This window comes from Chinchilla lanigera, unplaced genomic scaffold (assembly GCF_000276665.1).
Source record: "Chinchilla lanigera isolate Chin_1 unplaced genomic scaffold, ChiLan1.0 scaffold00022, whole genome shotgun sequence".
Classification (NCBI taxonomy): Eukaryota; Metazoa; Chordata; class Mammalia; order Rodentia; family Chinchillidae; genus Chinchilla; species Chinchilla lanigera.
Window position 1 is genome coordinate 8790160 of NW_004955423.1, and position 24614 is coordinate 8814773.

The following is a 24614-nucleotide window of genomic DNA, read 5'->3' on the forward strand; positions in this document are numbered from 1 at the left end:
TTTTCATTAATTAACCTAAATAAATTCAAGGTGTTGAGTATCTGTTATGTTTGTGTGTAAAGTCCTGGTGAGAAAAGGTGGCCATCTCGTAGTAGTAGCCTAAGAGTCACACGAGTTTTAAGTGCTGCCTCTTCTGTTTATCACTTAGTGGTCTCAGGCAAGTTCCTTGATTTTTCTGAGTATTATTTTTATAGTTTTCAGTGTATTTAAACATAGTAAAACAGGTTGATATTATTCCTTTGCCAGTGAGAGTGGCCTGCTTTCCTACTGTTAATGGGTAGCATAATGTGAGGAGAAGATTAAGAGAGTGGGTTTTAGTATTAGAAAGGCTTAATTTTGGGTACTGTCCTAGGGCCTTGACTGTATTCCATGTATTTTTTGAAGATCATGGTATAATAACCATACTCATTTCAGAGGACTGGTGTAGAGGTTAAACGAGGCTAGGAGATTCCTTACTGCTTTGTCGCTCCTGCCTGGCATATACTATAATTGTCACTTATTTGTTGAGTGAAGGAATGGCTGGCATAGTAGAAATTCATGGGTTCTTCCTTTCCTACTGATTGTTGGTCTGGCTTTTGTACCTGGAACTAATTGAACTTGAACCTCAGTTTGTGTTTGAGGTAGTTTTGGTTAGTTAAAGGGAGGTAACTGGTAATTTTTTGGGTGTTATTGAGCTCCTCATAGCATAGTGTGTTTACTTCTCCCTTATTAAAACATGTTTTATTTGGTGTAGCACTAAGATAAATGAACCATATATACCTATTCAAAGTAGTATAAGACCATAATTTTCTAATTTACAAACCTGACATGATCTTAAGATTTCTAAAAACTGGCTTTTATTATAATTATCTATATGCAGTGAATTATTATTATGGTGGACAGCATTTAAAAGTCATTGAATTCTGTTGTTTTTATTTTTTTTGCCTTGTTGAGACAGGGTCTCACTATGCAGTTCAAGCTGGCCTTGAGCTCACTTTGTAGCCTAGGCTGGCCTCAAACTCGCAGCGATCCTCCTGCCTGGGCCTCCCAGGTGCTGGGATTACAGGCGTGTGCCACCGTGCCCGGCTGAATCCTGTTTTATGCAACTCCTTGGAAGTCCAAAATTTCCCTCTTTGATGGCAGGAATGTTATATTATAATAACACACATATAAATGTAAGGATCTGATGTCTCCCATTGAATTATGTATTTCTTAAGTGCAAGGTCTATTTTGTTCCGCGTTTACCTGTTACTAAAGTTTGTCCTCAGCCAATGATAATCTAGCTCTGTTGTCTTACTGGGAGACAGGGTGTTTGGTCTTCATCTGGGCCTCCTTTAGAGATTTTTATTTTTATTTTTGCCCGAACTCAAGCTCTGGTTAAGATATTACTTTGTTATATATTTAAGAAACCAGTGTTATGTTACAATTTTAATAATCAGTAAGTATGATTTAATAATCATACATTTTGTTGCATTTTTGAAAGTTTGTCATTGTGTACAAAGATAAGACTATTATGTTTTCTAATGGCATCTGGTCCTTTTAATAGTTGAAAATTATTCAACTCTTAAAGGTATACTATGCATTATATTTTTTATGGGTACTGGGATTTGAACTCAGGACCTCACACTTGCCAGCCAGGTACTGTGCCACTCACCTATATCCCCGGCCCCTAAAGGTATACTGTGTACAAAGCATTCTATGTAAAGCTTTTAAGAAGTGTATTTTGCTTAGGACAAGGCTTTGTTAACACTGTAAGTTTTGTAAAGGCATGTCAAACTCAGAATTCTATGACACCTGTACTAGTAGACTAATTTTTAAATAATAAAAATCATATTTAGAGGGACAGTCAAGGTTTTTCAGTTAGATTCTGTTGGTGAATATGATTAATATTATTTTTCTTTTTCATCTTTTTAAGATATTTTTTAATAACAAGTGACATGACTCTCTTGGTATATCAGGCCTTATGGTCCATCTTTTTTACTTCTTTGAAACAGATTTATTTGAAGATGTCTATGGGTCTTCAATGAAGGGAAGAGAACTTGAAGATCAGAAGGATAATATAGAATTCAGAGGTCATAAGCCACTTAACAGCATCACTGTTTCGAAAAAACGCAACTGGCTGTATCAGAGTAGTCTAAGATCTCTTAATCTGGAAGAAGAAAATAAAAAATACCAAAATAGAAGGAATTTATCCGTCTCACCTGTGACTCCACCTTACCATCAGCTATCACAACCTTTCCTTAAATCATCTGAAGAATATTGTACCTATATGGTTTGTAATGCTACAAACTCTTCATTATCAAGAAACTATTCTTTACACTTTAATGAAGAAAATGATGCTGATGATGAAGGAGAAATATGGTACAACCCTATTCCTGAGGATGATGACCTTGGCATGTCAACTACTTTGAATTTTGGAGAGACAAACCCTGCTGTCTTAAAGCTTCCAGCTGGCAGTTTGAGCATACTCTCTGGTAGTGACCTAATGAAAGCAGAGCAGCATACTGATTTGTCGTGCTCTTCTGAACACATGGGTGATATTCAGACCATGCAGTTAAATGAAATGAATCCTATAAATTCCATCCATTCCACAGAATTTATGCCACAGCACATGCAAAAGCTAGGAAACAAGACTCAAGAAGATATGATGGTGGAGGACAGTCCCATATTAAAATCTCCTTTTGCAGGTAAAGATTGTAGATTTACCTTTTCTTTCTTCCTTTTCAATTCTTTGATAATTGCTAAAGCTAAATATAAATGTCTATTATATTTATATATTTTATTGTCTATTATTTTTATATACTTTATAAAGTGAACAGATTTTTACACAGAAAGAAAACTCAAGCTTATAAATTTTTTATATACATGGTAGTTTATTATTATCATAGACTTGTGGGGTTTTTTGATTTTTGTATTTTATGGTCTTTTGTTTTTTTTTTTTTTTGGTACCAGGAATCGAACTCAGGACCTTGTGCTTGCCAGGCAGGCACTTATGTCACTGAGCTATATCCCCAGCCTTTTTGGTCTTTTGAGGGTCTTGCTATTTAGTTCATACTGGCCTTGAACTCACTTTGTAGCCCAGGCTGGCCTTAAATTCTCAGTGATCCTCCTGCCTCAGCCTCCTGAGTGCTGGGATTACAGGCGTATGCCACACCCAGTGTAACCTTGGTTTTGTAATATGGTTTTTAGTGTGTTAATCCTTTGAGACAGTAATTGATTTTCTCCTGGTTGAAAGTGTAATCATAGAGTAGAAAAAAATGTATATGTATATGTAAATCTTATTTTGCTTCTTTCCTTCCTTCATTCACTTGTAGTCGGCCTGGACAAAGATGAAAAGTTGACTTTCAGTATACCAGTAATTATTAGTTTGTATTTTTGTGTCTGAGTTACTCTGTAAGCAAAGGAAGGGAAGAATAGAAAAAGAAAAGAGAAGTAGAAGTAAAAACCTTGTTAATAATAGCTGCTCTAGTAGTTAGGGAACCTAAATATGAAAAAAAAATATATATATATACACGCACACACACACACACACACACACACACACATACTTAGAAATGTGTGTCCAAAAGATGAAGGAGCAGGGGTAGTTGTACACTAGCTCCTGTTATCTGGTTGAACCAGATAAATGTGCTGATATTCAGCATCTTTTGATCTGTTTAAAAAATGCATTTCATGTTATTTAACCGGATGGTTTTTGTTCTTCTTTGATTGTCTTCAGTTATCTGCTGTGCTCTTATCGGTCCCAGTTACTCTCCCCAGGTAGCAGTGCATGAGGCTCTTTTGGTTGTAAATGTCAAATGTAGACTAGAACTTAGTTGTGTTTTATAATAAGTCATTTTAACTTATAGCACCTTAAGTGATGCAGAATATTCAGAGATAGGGAGTGTAGCAGATGCTGGCAGTGATTTACTCTATATTTCTTAGATTTTGTTACTTTCCATTTAAAGTGGGGGAAGCATGATTCTGCCCACTAGCATCTCTGCCTGAGGACTTCCTCTGAAGTCAGGGACTCTTTCTGCTGTGCAGCCTGTTGCTGACAGGAGCTAGTGTACAACTACCCCTGCTCCCTCACCTTTTGGGCACACATTTCTAAGTATTCTACATTGTTCCCGCAGACTTTTTCTTATGAAGTTAAGCTGCAATTGCCCATAGTGGTAGCAGTCTGGATATTCACCATGAATTTTCCCCTGAGTTTTCTCACTTGTTGGTGTTTCTGTACTCTGCAAATAAACTGTTTTCATTTGTGCATCTTTCTTAGGGACATGGGGAGGTAGACTAAGTGTTAGATTAAGACAAAAAGTGAATTACAAAACTGTGTACCGTATGGTGGCAATTTTGAAAGAAACACTGACCGCTGTACTGGAAATGGTGTTGGTGCTTTGTTTTCTGGGTGTTGGGTTGAAGGAAGTTAAAACCTTTTTTTCTTTCAGCATTTCTAATTGCAGACTAATTTTCTAGAGTGAATATGTGTTTCTTTTGTAATGTGGATTGGAAGAGAAATAAATACTACATGCAATCGTAATTTAGAGTTTGGGTTATGATTAGAAAAGATTCCAGAGTACACAATGGAGCAGAGAAGCCAAGAGGGCATAAGGGTAGGAACACAATGAGAAAGCCAGCACCTACACAGTAACACTGAGTTTATTGTCATTAAACTTACTATGTTATGTTTATGACAAATTGTAAACTTAGAAGGACTAACAAGCATTTTTAAAAAAAATTTGCACTTTATTTTTTTATTAGAACATGTTTGCACTATACAGTGATTACAGTTATTGTGGGAAGTTGGTATAGTTGCATAATACAGCTTAACACATCTTTTTCCTCTCTTGTTTTTCAACCCTTAACCTTTTCCCTCCCTCCTTGCTCTTTGCAGCTGTTGGTCTCCTTCCCATTTGCAAAAGCCCTGTTGTTATATTTTTCTCCTTTCCCTTTCTCCCCTGTTTCTTTATCTCTTGTGTCCCCATTCATTTGAAAAAATTCTCCCTAGTTCCTCTTTATCTATCTTCTGTTTTTCTCTTTATGTATATATTTTTGAGTTTCTCATGTAATAGAAACCATGAGATAGTTACATTTGTGTATTTGACTTATTTCACTCAACATGTGATCTTAAGTTTGATCCATTTACCTATGAATGCTTCCAGGTTATCTTTCTTAGTGACAGAGTAGTACTCCATTGTATATAAACACCACAATTTCTTTATCTACTCATCTGTTGATGGGCATAGGCATATAGGTCATTTCTAAGATTTAGCTATTATAAATTATACTGCTGTAATGTGGGTATGCATGTATCACTGTCATATGATTTCTTTAATTCTTTCAGGAAGATACCTAGAAGGGGAATAGCTGAGTCAAATGGAATTTCTGTACTAGTTTTTTGAGGAATCTGTACACTGGTTTCCGTAGTGGTTGTACTAGTTTACCTTCCCTCCAACAAATATTTAAAAAATGTTGTAAAGTATGGAATGACTGATATTTATATTTCATTTTTTACTGTCATTCTTTCAGTAATTCAAATCCAGCAAGTGCAATCCTAAAGTGACCAAAGGAAATATTTAGGCAGTTTATTTATATGCCATTGTCTTGTTACTTTTCTTGTTGCTGAGACTCAGAGGAGGAAAAGTTTATTTCAGCTCACAGTTAGAGTGACTATGCAGTCCATAGTCAGCTGTCTGTAAGGCAGGGTGGCATGGCAGAGGCAGATTACAGAGGAGTAGTACAGGCAGAAGGCAGAGAAGCAGCAAGCAGCCAGCTGCAAGCCTGCCTTCTTTCTATCCCTTTATATTCTGTCCAGGCTACAAACCTATTGATTGGTGCCATCCACACCCAGGGTGGGACTTCCATTATCCACACCCATAATTCCAGTATCACACCCTTATTCCACATTCACGCACTTTAAAATCCAGCCACCTCTGAAAAGCTCCACCTGTGAGCGCATGAGGGTTTGGGAGGACATCTAGATACAATAGATATGAACTGTAACAGCCATTTTTGTTTTCTTTTTTTTTTTTCTAAGTGTGGTAGAAATGTTACCTAAAGTGATTTATTTTCCTTAGCAATATTGACAGAGATAGTGGTTCAATTTCAAAATAATTTTTTGATTAGAGAATAGGAAAGCTAATGTACAAGTATCTTTAGTATGAATGACAAATTTTAAAAATCCTCAGTTTTAGCTAGTTGCAATCAGATTAAGCTTTTATTTTGCTCATTTTTCTTGGTATATTCATCTTGCGGTGTTACATGTAAACGAATATTATTAGTGGGTTTTTCTTCGTTAATTGTGTTTTGTTTTTATTTTTATTTCTTTCTGAGACAGACGCGCGCTAGCCATGCAAGACAGACCGGCAGCGAACTCACTAGCCAACCAACCCCGGGAACGAACAACAAACATCCCGCCTCACCCACCCGACTGAGCGCTGGACAGACAGGCACCAACAACCACGCCCTGCCGTTTGTTTGTTTGAGACAGGGCCTCCTATGTAGTTTATTTAGGCTGGCCTTAAACTCAATCTGTAGCTCAGGCTGGCCCGGAATTTGTGGTGATCCTCTTGCCTCAGCCTCTTGAGTGCTAACATTATTGTTTTTTAAACTTTATTGAGTTTCATATAAAATGTTAAATATATATTTGAATGTTATATTTCACATAAAATGTTAAATATATATTTGACTATTTTCCTGGTATTAGGTGTTGATAGATTGTTTCCACTGTGATTGCAATGATCTTTGAAATCTTTTTTTGCTTCATTAGGATCACTTGCTATTATCATTACTGGAGCTTTATGGCTGGTAACTACTATTGATAATTCTTACATTGGAGTTTCTAAAAAGTTTACTAATTTGCAGGGTTGCTAATGGTTGGTTGAGTCCTTTATTTATTCAATAAATGTTGAGCATCCATTACTATTCTGGGTGCTAAAGTAATATGCTGGTTTTCACTTGACTCTACCCTGGCACTTAAATTTATATTTAAGGATTTTCATTCTGTACTTACTATTATATCCTGTGATTTGATTAGTATGTTGTTTGATTTTAAGTGATTGTGGAATTTGGTTCTGTTTCAGCTTTTGGGTTTTATAAAAACTAAGCATTTTGTTTTAATAAACTAGCAATAGAAATGCTAGTTAACATGTACTATATTTTATTTTATTATTATTTTTTTTTTTGGTTTTTCTCCGGTACTGGGAACCGATCTCACGACCTTGCGCTTGCCAGGCAGGCACTTTTGCCGCTGAGCTAAATCCCCAGCCCCCTATATTTGATTTTAACAATTAAAAGAGTTTAAGAGGAATTATTTAGCTAATGTGTAAAAAAGAGTCAGAATTTAAAATTACTTAATAACTTAGTAAAATCTAGTAAAATCTAGTTTCATATACGGGGTTGCTTTTCTAGGCTCTGACAAAATAGATTAATATTTGTAGGCTAAAACAAGCCCATGATTACTGTAGACTGTTTTAGACTAGTACGCCTGTCGAATTGTACTGCGATTTGCAGTACAAGGGGATGCCTTGTGTAGTGTATAAACACTGCATTTCTTACTAGCTATTACTAGAGAAGCCCAGTAGGCATGCTTGAAATAGTCTTCTCTTTATGAAGAAACTTACTTCTTTGTGATTAGGACACACAGAACAGGGAGGAGATAGAATATTAATATTTTAAAGAAAGACCACTTTGTCTATTGATTTTTAAAATGAATAAACACTTTTGCTCATTTTGATTGTGAATTGTAGTTTTACATAGACTAGCTTCTGATAATAAGGTTATTAGATGTTTGCGTAGAAGGGATAGTCAAAGTATAAAAAATATACATTATAAATAATTGGGAAATTAAATTGTTTATAAAGGAAAAGTTTAAATTTTATAATATTAGGTTTCAGAAAATATTTTTACTTTGCTTTATTAGGAACAGTACAAATATAAAAATGAAATTGGTTTCTCTCCCCTGCTTTTTTAGTGTGAATGTGTAAGTTTAAATGGAATATTTTAACTTCTAATAATAGTTGAAAAAAGTCTTTAAAATCAAGTTAATGTCTATAGCTGGGAATAAAGTGTTTAGGAGGATGGAGAGGCTAAAAGTGTAGCATTGGAGATCATCCATTCTGAAAGCCAGTGCATAGGTCTGAATCCTGGTTCTGCTACTTTCTAACCCTATAATCCTGGACAAATTTGACAACGGTGTGCCTGAGGCTTCTCATCTGGAAATGGGGTGCTGATATTACTTACCTCTTGTGTTTGCTATGAGAACTAAATGAGGGTCTGTGCATACTAAGTGGTCAATAAATGTTGGCTATGTTATTATTTAATCATAATAAAATATTTTTACTAATATTAAACTAGTTTTAATATTATTTTCACCAAAATACTTATAGTTAGATTTATGACATTCAAAATTCAATTATTCCTCACTGACTAGCGTTCACTTGGTCTTTGGCGATATATTCTACAAGAATTTCAGAGCAAGGAAGGGCTCTTGGTTGCCAAAATTATAAGCTTGTTTGGTTTTTAACTTTTTTTTAAGCCAGCACTGCTATGTGGTAGCACTTAGCTTTAGAGGACCAAGTGAAAAAGTGTTCTTACCTTAGAGTAGCATTTCCAGTTAAAATAAACATATTAAAATAGAAAGCCTTCTTAGTTTCATCAGCTGTCCACTATTCAAAATTACTCAGTAGACTATATTGCAGTAGGAAATGTCAGAGTGTCCGCATTACCCTTTCTCCCAGTCGTCAGAATAGGAGATGGAGAGAAAGATGCTTCTTTCTACCGTAAGCCATTTGGAGATCCTTGATAGATTTTCTACTTGAACATGGAGAAAGAGATCTGAGAGCTATCTCCCCACTGAGGTGAAACAAGGGAAGAATTGGTCCAGGTGATACCTGTTTAGTTGACATTTATAAAGTAAGACTAAAAGTAGAAATAAAAAGTATTACTTCATAATCTTTATTTCTTTCTTCTTAAGGTCCTGACATCTTAGCTGCTGCAAATAGGACTGAACTGGGAATTATGGAACCATCTTCACCAAACCCCAGCCCTGTGAAAAAAGGCAGTTCAATTAATTGGTCTTTACCAGATAAAATAAAATCTCCACGAACTGTGAGGAAACTTTCCATGAAAATGAAAAAGTTGCCAGAATTTAGTCGAAAGCGAAGTGTCAAGGGAACCTGGAATAATATAAACAGTCCAGATAGTACTCCTTCCTTTTCTAAGTGTAACTGTAGAGAAGTTCATCATACTGTTATTCTCCCTTCTGGGAATACTACCACAGCTGCTAAGAGGAATGTGATAAGCCGGTACCATCTTGATACTACTGTATCTTCACAGCACAGCTACCAGAAGAAAACCTCTGTGAATTCAAAGTATTCCTGCAAAGGTGGTTATCTCAGTGATGGAGACTCACCTGAACTTATAACTAAATCTAGCAAACATGGACCTGAAAACAAATTAGGAAAAGGAAAAGAAATCATTCCAAGTAGTTGTAGCAAAAATGAAATAGACATAGATGCTTTTAGACATTATAGCTTTTCTGATCAACCTAAGTGTTCACAGCACATATCTGGGCTCATGAGTGTGCATTTCTATGGGGCTGAGGATTTAAAACCCCCTCGGATAGATTCAAAAGATATCTTTTGTGCGATTCAAGTAGATTCAGTAAACAAAGCAAGAACAGCTTTGCTCACATGTCGGACAACATTTTTAGACATGGATCACACTTTCAACATAGAAATTGAAAATGCACAACATTTGAAATTAGTAGTATTCAGTTGGGAGCCCACTCCAAGAAAAAATCGAGTGTGTTGTCATGGAACTGTTGTTCTCCCCACCTTATTCAGGGTGACAAAGACACATCAGTTGGCTGTCAAACTTGAACCTAGAGGTCTTATTTATGTGAAAGTGACTCTTATGGAACAGTGGGAAAATTCTCTTCATGGACTAGATAAAAATCGAGATTCAGTAATATTTGGTGTTGACATTCAAAAAGTTGTAGAAAGAGAAAATGTAGGATTGATGGTGCCACTTCTGATACAGAAATGTATTATGGAAATTGAAAACAGAGGCTGTCAGGTATTATTTCACTGTGTTTCTCTACTACCTTCCTTATTGATTAACTTATTGATTGTAAGTCTTGGGGAAGAAATGCAAGTAAGGCAAAAAAAATTTAATTTAGACATTTTCCCATTCCTACTCAGTTTTTTGGTATTACTATTTAGGTTACAATTGATAGGTATAACCTGCGTTGTCAGTGATTTGAGAGTGTGCTAGATGTTCCCCCAATTTGTGCTATAATACAGAGTTGGGTAGGTTTTATAGCTAGAGATTAAGATTGCCTTACAATGGCTCTCCTAGAAAAAGATAGGGCTAATAATACAGGCAAAGCCTAATTGTTTTAAGAAATATATCTGCATAATTTGCCCTTCTATAAGAAGTTCTACTGGTGAATCCCATATCCCTGCTTCATTTCTAAAATTAACTCCCTGCTCTTATTTTCTACTCTGTCTCAGTCCCTCTCTTTGGAAGTCAAAAACTTATCTCTTTCTTTGCTCTGGGATATCATGGAGGCTGAGGAGAGGTCCTACTAATAAGAACACCTCTCATTCCTTTTTAAGTAAGAAGGCAAAGGTAACCATTAAAAGAAACGGCTTGGTGTTATTGTAGCAAAGTATGTAAATGCTAGCTGTTAATACATGTGACAATGCGAAATAGCATATAACAGGGAATATTACTTAGATATAAAAAGTGTTTGCACACATTCTTCTGTCACGTAGTAAGCCTAAAAAATCTTACGTTTTTATTTTTTTGTTGTTGTTGCTTTTTTTTGTTTGGTTTTGTTTTTGTTTCTTCTTCCGGTACCAGGAATCGAACTTTTGACCTTGCACTTGCCAGGCAGGCACTGTGCCACTGAGCTAAATCCCCAGCCCCTCGCCTAAAAAATCCTTATGTGCAGAAATATTTTTGTTGTACTACTATCAGAGTTTTTACAGCATTGCCTATAAAAATAAAAGACAAAGATAAATACAAAAAATGTGAAATATAATTTCTTGATTTAAAAGATCAATATTAGAATATTAATGTCGAAACTATAGAAACAGCATAAGTTAGTAGAATTTTATATTAAAATATTAAAGACCTAGATTCTGGTTTTTCCTCTGTTATTACTTGGCTGTGTGGTGTTGGGCAACTCACTTAACTTAGTCTCTGTGGGTTTTACTTGCTTCTATGCATAAAAGATAGATGCTGTAGCTTCCTGAAGCTGAGAAGTAGGATATCTAAACTGCCAGCTCAGATACATGGTTCTATCTAGTTTGTTTTGTCTGTAGGAATGAGGCCTGTACTTTCTAATCCAACTTTCTTGACCAACTTTTCTTTCTTAAGAGTCTTCATTTTTTTCCTTTCTTCTTTTTTTAATTTGGCAGAGTGTAGAGTTCAGAGATTAGGCAGACCTTAAAGCTAATTATTAAACAGAAACTTTTACAGTTGGATATTAAAGTAAGCAACTTGAGTGGCTTTGTAGTTTTACAGTCTGTTTTCTGAAATATTTATGGAAAGTAGGTGTACAAAGATTGTTAATTACCTTTTCTGAGTGCCAAAAATTTTTTTAACAATGCTTTTTATTTCTCTAAAATTTAGAAAAGTGTATTTTAATAAAATTTTCTGTGAACTAAAAGCTCAGTGTTATATTGTACATTTGGAAATGTACTTTTTAAAAACCTTTTTATTTGTTTTGTCTCCCTTGCTGCTTCTTTCCCCACCTATGCAGACACACAGAAAGAGGCTTACTGTGTCTGCATTTTACAGTCTGCCATATTGCTTAAATTTTGTTAACCTTTTTATGAAGTAGATCTTTTTTTTAACTGTGGAAATCAAGTTTTGATAGTCATATAAAAATAACTTGTCACAAGGCAGGACTTTTGCATTTTCCAAATGCTTTCGATGCTATTACCACCCATTTTCTGCTTCCAGTGGGAAAAATTAACTTGAGCTCATATTCCTGGTCCATGTGGTACAGATTCTGCGCTGAGAGAGGTACCAAACATATACTTCATGTGTTTGGTAAAAGAAGTCAGCATCTAAACTTAGTTCAGGATCCTAAAATATCCTTTCCTTGAAATAGTTATATTTAATCTTCATTTTTTTAATTCATTCTTTCAAAAACTTAACCTTTTAGGGGGATGAAATATTTTATTAATTTACTGTCTTTTTAAGTGGTACCTTTTTACCTCATAGGATCATTTTCTTCAAGGAAATACATCTGTATTACTGGATTTTATGACATAAATATGCCTACACCAGCAGGGTCATAAACAAATTTGTTTCAATTGTGGAAGCATTTCCTTTGAGCTTGTTTAATATCTTGTCTTTGTTTTGTAGGGTAGCTACAGTTGTTTTGTTTTTTTGGAGAACGGGTCTTGCTCTGTAACCTAGGCTGGTTTTGAACTTACAGTGATCCTCCTGCCTCAGCTTCCCAAATGCTGGGATTAGAGGCTTGTGCCACCCTGCCCAGCCCCCATAGGACATCTACATTTTTACCATTTCTGTCTTGAGATGTGATCAGCCTAACACATGGCCATCTTCAATGTGCATGCATCAGCAAAGAGTAGGAAATCTGAATTTTCTTCTCAGTGTCTTCCTTGATTTTCCCATATTATGTCAATCCTTTTGAATGTGGCAGTGCTTTATTAGTACTTCTTAGGAATAGTTTGCTTTACTGTCTTCCAGTTGTCTTGGAGCTTATCACTTCAAATATTTTAAATAAAATTTCCATGTATCAATTGACCCTTTCTTTACTGAGACCCAACTTCTGTCTGTACTCTTTCTGTACTATAGAGACTCAGAAGACTTTAGATCATAAGTAAACTTGAAAATTTCATTTATGTACTCCTATTTCTATATTATTTATAACATTGTGATTCCTAATTCAGATTCTTGAGGATTCTTTATTTGTCTTAAAATAATTGCTTTCTCCATATCTTTGTTCAATCCAACCTGATTGAGCTTCCTAAATAGTCTTTGATGTAGGATAGCCACTTGTATTCCTTAATTTTCTTAATGTTCATTCTTTCAAATAACTGATAGTTTAATCACTGAATTTGTAGTGAACTTCCTAAAACTTAACACTTTAGAATCTATATGAACCAACTGGTTTTGGTTTTTATTTTCTTTTGTTTTTTTTCGGAGACATGGTCTTACTATGTAGTTTAATCTGGCTTTGAGCTCATTGTGTAGTGAAAGCTGGCTTCAAATTTGTGGCAGTCCTCCTGACTCAGCCTCCTAAGTGCTGGGATTACAGGCTTGTACCACCACACCTGGCTATTGAACTGTTTTAAACACAAATATTGCCATCAGAGGTTGTTGGAGAGATTAATGTCTGCGCAACTTAATGTCTGTGCAACAACTAAAACATAAGCCAGGGACTTTAGCTTACCTTAAATGTATTATTTTAATTAAATTTCTTCCATCACTTTATAATCAATTTGATATGTTAAGAGAAAACCCTAGGTGGGGGCTGGGGATTTAGCTCAGCGGCACAGCGCCTGCCTGGCAAGCATGAGGTCGTGAGTTTGATTCCTGGTACCGGAAAAAAACCAAAAAACAACAAAACAAAACAAAACAAAACATAAAAACCCCCTTGGTATATTTTTACTTTTTTTCCCCCCTATAAAAAGCTTTTCACAAATAGTATCCTGATGCCTTGTTTCAACTGTATACTTATTTATGGATAAAGAAACAATTTTAAAGAGATTAAAAATCTTGGCCAGATTCACCAAGTTAAGGGTGGCAGACTCCAAACCCCCTTTTAAACCACTGTATTATACAGGACAAAAGATGTAAAGGGCACATGGTCAGGATATGGATAAGAAGCTTAATTGGTTGGGTATACAAAACTAAAGAGAATGATTATATCATTTTCTGAAATAGGACTATAAAAATCATACTCTTTTAATGATAATGGGATGGTTTATTAAACTAATCAATATAATCTATAATGAGATTTCAGAAACTGAGGTATCATAATTAAATGCCATCAGAACATATTTGATTATCAAGTTCATTTATTGTACTATTATATCTTTACTTACCAAATTTACTGTAATGTGACCATAATTTTATTTCTAGGTGGTAGGCCTGTATCGATTATGTGGTTCAGCAGCAGTCAAGAAAGAACTTCGAGAGGCTTTTGAGAAGGATAGCAAAGCTGTTGGTCTTTGTGAAAACCATTATCCAGATATAAATGTAATAACAGGTAATAAGATTTTATTTCTTATGCTCATTGTGGAAAGACTACATGTGCAAGAAAAAGAATTCCAATACTATTTTTAGTCTAAATTTAATTTGATATTATTCTGAAGTCTTACTTTTTTCGGAAAAACTATGCACTGTTATTCTGTGCAGAGATATTAAATGTGATCCTGTCCTTAAATAGTCAACAACTCATGGGGAAAGTAAGACCTACATTAAACTAGGTGTAGTAGCTAACAGACCTCTGTCTTGACAGAGGGATAAATGAAATGCCTTGGGAGTTCAGTTTTTCTGGAGTTTAGGTGATGTAAAGATCATTGACTGTCTTGTTAGAGAATTTGGATTTATTTACTAGGCAGAAAGGATTCATTAAAGATTTTTGACTATGAGTGAAGTTATTAAAGATTGTCTTTAGGAATATTAATCTGGCAACTCTGTGTGATAGATTGAAATGAAAAGAGAAAGGAAAATAAAGAAGCCTTGGCAGTAGTCTTAGCAATAAGGTAATGAAAGCTAAAGGATGCTTGTTGCAGTAGAAACAGGAAAGAGTAAGATTGAAAGGATGTGTTACAGAGTGATTTGAAACCTTGTTGACTGGACATTGGTAGAAGAAATAGGAAAGCTGTGAGGGGAAATACTGGGAAAGATTATGCACTAGATTTTGGACATAGTATATTTAAAGTAGTGCTAATAGATGTAAATGGACATATTAACCAAACTTAATAGTGTTCCTTTGGTTGCCAAGAAAGGATGTAGTAGAAATTTGAGGGCCTTTTCTTTATGCAGATGGTAAATATAATCTAACATATAGCATTGAAAATAAGTTTCAGTACTGCTCTAGTCATACTAAATTTCATGGTTTATTATTTTCCGCACTTTCATACAAGTGTCCTCCGTATCCATGTTTCCACCCATCTGGCAAAACCAGTCTGCACTACAAGTCTTATTTAACAACTTTCTTGAGATATAATTAATAAAATGCATGTATTTAAGATGTACAGTTGTATGTTTTCATACATGTATGCCCCATGGAATGTAGTCACAATGAATGTATCATCTCCAAAAGATTCCTAAGGCTGGTTTGTAATCTTTTCTGCTTGTACCTGCAGTATACTTTATCCAAAGGCAACCACTTGATCTTTTTGTCACTGTAGGTTAGTTTTATTTTCTAGAATTTATACAGTGGAACCATATGGCAGGACCCATCCCCCCCAATCTGGCATCTTTCACTGGTAAAATTATTTTGAGATTGATCCACATTATTGCAAATGGCCAAGGTCCATTTCCTTATTTGTTTATTTATGGTACTGGGGAGTAAAACTAGGGCCTTCTTACAAAGCTACTTTTCCAGCCCTTAAAATTTTTTTCTTCCCTTTTGAGGTAAGTTCCAGGTTAATAAGTTACCCAGTCTGGGCTCGAACTTGGGGTTATCCTGCCTCACCTTCCCAGATTGCTGTACACCACCATGCCCAGCTATTTTTATTTAGTTTTGAAATGGTGAAATGCTGTATTGCCTGGACTGGCTTTGAAGCTCTAATCTTGCCTCAGCCTTCTGAGTACATGGAATTATAGACTTGCACCACTGGGCCCAATTTACTGCTGAATCGTGTCTCACTGAATGGCTCTACTGCCACTGGTGCATCCATTGATCTGTTGCCAGACATTCTCATTGTTTCCATTTTGGTACTATTGCAGGTAAAGTTGTTTTGAATATTCATGTACAAGTTATTGTAGGGACATATGCTTTTCTTTGGGGGAGGGTAAATATTTTTTTAGAACGAAATCGTACTGTCTTTATCATTACAGTTTAAAAATGTATTGGTACATATTTTATGGGTACATGTGTATAGTACATAATGATTACATTCATTGTGGGGAGTTGGTACATGTAGATGACATTTCTTAATTGTTTTTTACATGTTTGTAATACATGATGAGACTTGAAGTCGGGTACTTTGAGTCTCCTACTTTTCTTTTTCAAAATGGTTTTGACTTTTCTAGGTCCTTCCATTCCACCTAAGTTCACTTTGTTAGTTCAAAAAAAGCCTATGCTTAACCCAAGATCTTGAAGATTTATTCTGGTTTTTTTTTTTTTTTGTGAGAGTTTCATAGTTTTAGCACTTAATGTAAGTGTGTTATCCATTTGGAGTTAATTTGTGTATATTATGTAAAGAAAGGACTCCAACTTTATTAGTTTTTGCAAGTGGATGTCCACTTGTCCCACAGCATTTGTTAGAAGACTATTCCTTCTCCTCCTAAACTATCTTTAACCTTTTCAAGAATCAATTGACTGTGAATATGAGGGCTTATTTTTGAGCTCTCAGTAATAGCCCATTAGTGTTTATATCTGCCACACAGTTTACTGACGCTTTGTAGTAACTTTTGAAATTGAGAGGTGTTTGTCCTCCTATGTTCTTCTTTTTCAAGATGTTCAGGCTCTTCTTGGTTTTTGGAATTTCATGTAAAGTTTAGGATCAACTTGTAAATGTCCATGAAAAAGCTAGCTGGAGTTTTGATAGAATTTATGTTGACTATGTATAGTCAATATGGGAAGTATTGCCATATTTATAGTATTAAGTCTTCTAATCTACAAACATGGCATGTGGTTCCCATTTATTTATATCTCGTACTCTTTCAAAAATTATTTTATTTTCAAAGTAAAAATATGCATTTCTTTTTGTTTTTCTATTTATGTTCAATTCTTTCTGATGGTTTTATAAATGGAATTTAAAGAATTTCTTTGTTGGACCTTTCATTTTTAGTGTATAGCAATATGATTGATTTTTGTATATGATCTTTTACTGTACTGTAAACTCATTTATTCTAGTAGTTTTTCAATGGATTGCTTAGGATTTTCTACATACAAGATTATATCATCTGCAAACAAAGATAATTTTCTTTCCAGTGTGATTTTTTTTTTTTTTTTTTTTCCTATACTGGAGACTGAACCCAGGGTCTTCACACTGAGCTGCATCCCCAGCCTTACTCCCTTATTTGTTTGTTTTCTTTTTGAGGCAGGGTCTCTCTGTACTTCAGGCTAGCCTTGACCTCACTATGTAGCCCAGGCTGGCTTCAAACTCATGACAGATTTACCTTAGCTTTTCAAGTGCTGGGATTACAGGCATGTATCACCACACCCAGTGTTTATTTTTTTTTATTGTAATGCATTGTCTTGCTACATTGTCCAGATTGGGCTCAAACTTGTGATCCTTCTGCTTCTTTCTCTCAGAATGCTGGAATTACAAAGCAAGTGCCACCATTCCTGGTTCTTTTGAATCTGTATCTTTGTTATTTCTTTTTTCTTACTTAATTGCTCTGACTGGAACCTCCAATATAATGTTGAACAGAAGTATCAAGAATGGACATATTTCTCTTATTCTGATACTAGGAGCAAACATTCAGATGGCTAAGCATGATATTAATTGTTGATTTTTCATAAATCCCCTTTATCAAGTTGAGAAAGTTCTCTTCTATTCCAAATCTAGTTTTTTAAATCATGAATTGTATTAGATTTTTTAAAGTATCTTTTCTGAGTCTATTGCAAAGCGTATTTATGCTCTTAGTCTTTATTCTATTCCTATATTGCATTAATTGGTTTTCAGGTATGAACCAACATCTTTGGCATAAATTCCATTTGGTTGTGGTAATACTCCTTTTAAAAAATATTGCTAGATTCTATGTATTAGTATTTTGTTGAGTAAGTTATAGTAAGAGATACTTGTTTGTAGCTCTCTTGTGATACCTTTATCTAGTTTGGTATCATGTTAATACTGGTTTTATAGAATGAGTTGGAAAATGTTCTGTATTACTTTTGGAAAGAGTTTATGAAGAATTGGTATTAATTCTTTAAATAGTTGATAGTGTTCCCCAGTGAAGACATTGAGGCTTGGGTTTTCTTTCTGGAAGTTTTAAAATTACTAATTCAATCACTTATAAGTTTACTTAGGTTTTCTATTTTTATTTTTATTTTTTCTTTCTTTCTTTCTTTTTTTTTTTTTTTTTGGTACCAGGAATGGAACTCAGGACCTTGCACTCACCAGGCAGGTACTGTGCTGCTGAGCTATATCCCTGGCTCTGTTTTTCTTTGAACTATCAGCCATTTCTATTTTTCTCAAGTTCTTTCATCTTAGTTATCTGATTTATTAGATAGAATTGTTCATCATATTCTTCTTTTCCATCATATTCTTTTATAACTTTTTGTTTCTGTAAGGTTAGTAGTAATGTCTCTTTTATTTTAGTCATTGAGTCTCAGTCTGTCTCTCTGTCTTTCTCTCATCTTTTTCATTTTTCTTTTGGTTGATTTACCTAAAAGTTTGTTAATTTTGCTAATCTTTCAAAGAATCAGATTTTCTCTCTACCTCATTAATTTTCATTTTGATCTTTTTATTTTCCTTTTACTTGCTTATTTTGGGTATAACATGCTCCACTTTTTCTAGTTTCATGAGATAGTGAAGACCATTGTTTTGAAACTTTTCTTCTTTTCTAATATAGACATCTAACTACTATAGATTTTCCTCTAAATTTTACTACTCTACTTTAGCTGCTTCCCACAATTTTGTTTTTTAAGACAGGGTCTTGCTATGTAGTTCAGGCTGGCCTTAAATTCACTGCAATCCTCTTGCTTCAGCCTCCTGAGTACTGAGATTGCAGGTGTGCACCACTGTGCCTGATATGTTTTCTTTTTTTGAGCAATGGATTATTTAGACATATGTTAGTCTACTTCCTGGTATTTGGGGGATTCTCCAGATGTTTTCTGGTATTGGTTTTTCATTTAATTCCAATATAATCACAAAATATACTTCATAGGCTTAAATGCTTTGTAGTTTTGGCAGAATAAGGGTGGCTTTCAGTATCTCCTTTTGTCTATTTCTTTGATTTATTACTGAAGCAAAACTCTTGTATGTACTTGTATTAGTTTCTTATATTTTTCCTGTAGCTGAGAAATACTGCTCTCCACAGTATTTAGTTCTTATCTGACCTGATTATTATTGGATATCATTTGATACCATAGACTTTTTGGCTGTACTGGGGATTGAACCCAGGACCTTCACACTGAGCTACACCTTCAGTCCTTTGTAAAATTTTTGAGACAAGATCTTGCTGAGTAGCTATGTTTCCCAGGCTGGGCTTCCTCTTGCCTTAGCTTTTCCGAGTGCTGGAATTACACACCTGGCTCCATAGACTTTCTTGAAACATGTTTTCCTTGACTTTCCTTGGCAATATATTTACCATCTCCTGCCACCTCATCTGCTGCCTTTTCTTACCATACATTCTTTTGCCATCTTAGTTATCTTTGGAAGATTCTCTTCCCTGAAAAATTTGATATTCTACAGTGTTATTTTCTAGGCCTTTTGTTATCACTGTGTTTGCCTCCTTCATAAGCTCAGTCATTATAATTTTTAATCCATCATTCTCAGATCTATGTCTCTAATCATCTCTTTCCTGAGGCTCAGGTTTCCTTTTTTTTAAAATCCAGCAGCCTTAATCCTTATTATTTGTTTGTTACAAATGAAACTCTTCTCTCTACCTGCTAAAATATGGTTTTTTCCCACTGTTCTTTATTTTAAGTAATACCACTAGTATCTGTCTGCATGCTCAAGCCCAAACCTAAGAAAGATTCTTCTTTTTTTTTTTTTTAAGATAGGGTCTCGCTCTGTAGTCCAGGCTGGCCTTGAACTCACAGTGATCCTCCTGTCTCAGCCTCCTGAGTGCTGGGATTACAGGTGTGCATCACCACACTCAGCCTAAAAAAGATTTTTATTTTCCTTTTCCCTCAAAATTACAAGAGCATTTTTGATGTAGCCACCCGACTTTGGAAATTCATGCTACAGATGTACCTTACAAAGGGGTGATGTGCAAGGTTATTCATCACTGCATGTTTCAGAATAAAAAAAGGTTAAGCATTCAGTAATTCAAGTATCCATCTGTAGGAGGCGAAACAATTTGAATTGTGGGACACCCATCCATTGGAATACTATAATGTGGCTGTAAAATAACAGAGGACACTGTCTGTGTACTGAAAATGTCACAAGGATATGGTATTAAAAGAAAAAGCAAGGAACAGAACAGGACATGTATGCTTTTATGTAGTAAAGGGACAGAAATAATACATTTGCATAAACAAATAAGAGAAGCATGCCTAAGAAACTAATGAACCATGTTACTTTTATACTTAAAAATTATCAGATGAGAAACTTCCTATGTGATCCTGCTTCAGTTCCAACTAAGCATTTAGATTAAGTTCTCAGCAAAGCATTGAGTGTGGTCTGAATCAGTATTGTATGTATTTAGGCTTGTGGAGGCAGAATACCCCCATTTTTCCTTATGATCACATTTCAGCATTTAGCCATTACCTGCCTTGCTTATACACTGTACCTCAGCTCGCGAACTTAATTCTTTCTGCAATTCTGGTCTCAAACCAAATTGGTCATAAACTGAATCAAATTTTCCCATAAGGTCACCATTGAACCTAATCATTGACTTTGATTTGGTTTGTGACCAGTTTGGTTTGTGACCAGAATTGTGGAAAGCATTATATTTGTGAATTGCGGTACCACTGTATGTAATAACTACCATTTACTATTTTCCCTACAACTGGTAGTATCTCTTAGTTCAAAATCGTCTGTGGTGTGTTTGGAATTGGCTTACATCAATTGTGATGTCTGATGTTTTTGTTCTTGGTTTTGGTTTCATTTGTTTGGTTTTAGGAATGATTTGTTTTTCTTTCATAGGATAGTATACCATTACAGATTATCTAACTGTATAGTACATATGTTTAAGACATTAAGAGATGAAATATATTTATATACCTCATTTATTTGCAAGGGCTTTGGGCCCCTGTGCTTTTTCATTATTAATTAAAGGCCCAGTAACTCAAAATTTCTGTGATTTTTTTTTTTTTTTATTTTGGTACCAAGAATAGAACTCAGGACCTTGCTCTTGCCAGGCAGGCACTTGTGCCACTGAGCTGTATCCCTGGCGCAAAATTTCTATAATTGAAATAATTTACAACTAACACTATTATGCCTCATGTTTCTTTGTTTTTTGAGTCAATGATCTTACTGTGTAGCCTAGGGTAGCCTTGAATTTGAAATCCTGCTACCTTAGCCTCCAGAGTACTTGCAATATAGGTATATGCTACCACACCCAATTTAGTAGGTCTTGCTTTCTTCTGTTTTACATATATATAGAGGAACTTTTTGTTGGAGGGCAGAATCAATAGGACGGATGTAACAGAAATAACTTATTATTGTGTTGGTACTGAAATTTGAACATAGAGCCTTTGTAATGAGCTATATTAGTACTTTTTTAAATTAAAAGAAATTTTTTTTTGAGATGGCTTCTTGCTGAGTCTCTAAGTTGCCATAGCAGGACTGAAACTCACAATCCTTCTGCCTCAGACTGCTAGGGTGCCAACATTACAGGAGTGCTCCACCATGCTTGGCAAAAATAGCATACTTAGGATTAACCTATTATGTATGGTAACTGGAAATTATGTGTGTGTGCACTTTTAGGTTGCTTTCAATTACCAAGATGATTTAAAAAATGCAAAATGCTAGTGTTTTGGTGTTATACTTTTTATATCTTGCTGCTTTTATTGTTTTCAGACTATTAAAAGTTGGCTATAATAATACATTTAAAAATTCACCCTGTTCTTTATTTGTCTCTGAAAATGAATTACTGTCTCTGATTTTGTTGCCCCCCCACCCCCCGCCAAAGGTGTTCTTAAGGATTATTTAAGAGAGCTTCCTTCTCCTCTGATAACAAAGCAGCTTTATGATGCTGTACTAGATGCAATGGTGAAAAGTCCTTTGAAAATGTCATCAAATGGATGTGAGAATGATCCAAGTGATTCTAAGTACACTGTGGACCTGTTGAATTGTCTGCCAGATGTTGAGAAGGTAAGTGTACTTGGCGTACATTTTTCCTAAAAGCTAGTTAATGAATTATATGTTAGCTCTGGGGCTACAAATAGTTTAGTTTTTTGACATTTGTGGCACTCAGGAGTTTAAACTCTGCTTTTACTGCTTTTTAGCCAGTATGCATCTAGAAATCAGTTTTATTTTTTCTATCTCTGACTTTAGCCTAGGCATGAATATATCATTGAGAATAATTTATTCAAGGATCTTAGCCGTAAAAATAATCAGTAGGTGAGATAATAAATATATTAACTGGCTTGATTTAGCCATTTCACAATGTCTTGTGTTTCATCTTCCTGCTGCTTTTTTTCCCAATCCCCTTTCCTCCCTTCAATCCCTTTTCCCCTCCTTATTTACAAAAGCTTTGTTTCTATTTTTGCCTTGTATTCTTTTTTTGTCCCTTTTTTTCCTTTCCCCCTCAGTTCTGCCTTCCTCCTCTTCTCATCTGAACATTTTCTTCCCATTTTCCAATACCTACTATATATTTTAATCCTTATTTATACTTGTAGTTTCTCACTCCAGAGAAACAATGAAATATTTAAATATGTCTACAATTTATTTCACTTAAGAGTGTGGTCTCAGGGTGCATCCATTTGCCTAGAAATGTTTCAAGCTTACCCATCTTTATGGCAGAGTAGTATTCCACTGCATAAAAAAAAAAACCCCAATCTTCTATCCATTTATCAATTGCTGGAATTTGGGCTGTTTCCAAGATTTAGCTATTACAAACTGTGCCACTATAAACATGAGTATATATATATTACTGTGGTATGATGCTTTTAATTCCTTCAGGAAGATACCAGGAAGGGGAACGGAATCCCTAGTTTTAGTTTTTTGAGGAATCCCCACACTGATTTCCACAGTCTATATTCTCACCAACAGTAGAGAGGGGTTCCTTTTTCCGCACAGCCGTGCTATCATTTGTCATTGGTTGATTTGTTGATAATAGCATCCCTTTTGGAGTTAGATGGAATCTCAGCATTCTTTTAATTTGCATTTCTTGAATGACCAATGATGTTAAACATCTTTTCATATATTTATTTGCTGTTTATACTTCTTCATTTGAGAAGTACCTGTTCATTTCATATGCCCATTTTTGGATTGGATCTTTAAATTTGGGTGGAGTCTGTTTTTTTTTGAATTCTACTTTTTGAGGAACAGCTGGCAAAAACTTTTTCTACTCTGTGGGTTGTCTCTTGATGGTTTCTCTTGCTGTGCAAAAACTTTTTAATAAGAAGAGATCCCAATTGATTCTTTATGATACTTCCTGTGCAATTGGTGTTTTGCTCATAACATATTTGGCTATAACAGTGTCTTCAAGAGTTCTACTTGTTCTGTCTTCTAGCAGATTTAGTGTTTTTGTTTTAATATTAAGATCATTGATCCATTTAGATTTTAGTTTAGTGCATGGTGAAAGATATGTGTCTAGTTTTAATCTTCAGCATGTGGAAAGCCAGTTTTTCTAGCACCATTTATAAAAGAGGCTATCTTTCCTGCAGTAAAGGTGTTTGGCTCTTCTGTCAAAGATAAGGTGGCTGAGTATGTCTGGAGTTGTTTCTGCATCTTCTAATCTGTTCCATTGATCCTCAGGTCTGTTTTTTTTTCTCCCAGTACCATGCTGTTCTTACCACAGTAGCTTTTTGTTTTTGTCTTTTTTTTTTTTTTCTTTTTGAGACAAGGTCTCACTATGCAGTTCAGGTGTCTTGAGCTCACTTTGTATCCCAGGCTGGCCTGCAACTTGCAGTGATCCTCCTGCCTCAGCCTCCTGAGTGCTGGGATTCAGACGTGTGCCACCACACCCAGCTACTATAGTAGCTTTGTAGTATAATTTCAAGTCAGGAATTGTGATGCCTTCTTGTCTTTGTTGTCCAGAATTGCCCTTGCTATTCTGGGTCTCTTCTGGTTCTAAAGGAATTTTGGGATTTTTTTTTCTATAATTCTATGAGACATGCTATTGGTATTTTGATCAGGATTGCATTAAATCTATATAACAATTTTGGAAGTATGACTATTTTCACTAAATTGGTTATTTCTACCCAAGAACAATGGATATCTTTCCACTTTTTTATATCCTCTATGATCTTTTTCAGAGGCCTATAACTTTCAATGTAAAGGTCTTTTACTTTCCTTATTAGATTGATTCCTAGGTATTTCATTTTGGGGGGGATGCTATTGTGAAAAGTGTTGTTTCCCTAATTTCTCTCTCAGTGAGTTTGTTATTTGTGTACTGGAAGGCTATTGAGTTTTGAGTGTTGACTTTGCAACGATGCTACTAAATTTTTGGCTATTAAATACAGAATTCTTTTGGTGGAGTTTTTGGGATCCTCTATGTAGAGTATCATGTCATCCACCAATAATGATAATTTAACTTGTTCCTTTCCCAGCCTTATTCCCTTTATTTCTTTCTCCTGTGTAATTGCTCTGATGTTTCCAGAAGTACCTTGAATAAGAGTAGTGACAGGACATCTCTGTCTTATTCCTGAT

The 24614-nt window shown here is 35.0% G+C and overlaps 1 protein-coding gene across 1 annotated transcript in view; it reads left to right on the plus strand.

Annotated features, from left to right (window-relative positions):
• Positions 1–24614, plus strand: part of Syde2 (synapse defective 1, Rho GTPase, homolog 2 (C. elegans)) — a gene marked incomplete at its 5' end in the record, with an annotated part of 56812 nt that overhangs the window by 7044 nt on the left and 25154 nt on the right. The window contains 4 exon segments of the mRNA XM_013514551.1: positions 1974–2666; positions 8936–10038; positions 14089–14215; positions 21931–22112. Coding sequence (XP_013370005.1) covers positions 1974–2666; positions 8936–10038; positions 14089–14215; positions 21931–22112 — 2105 coding nt within the window.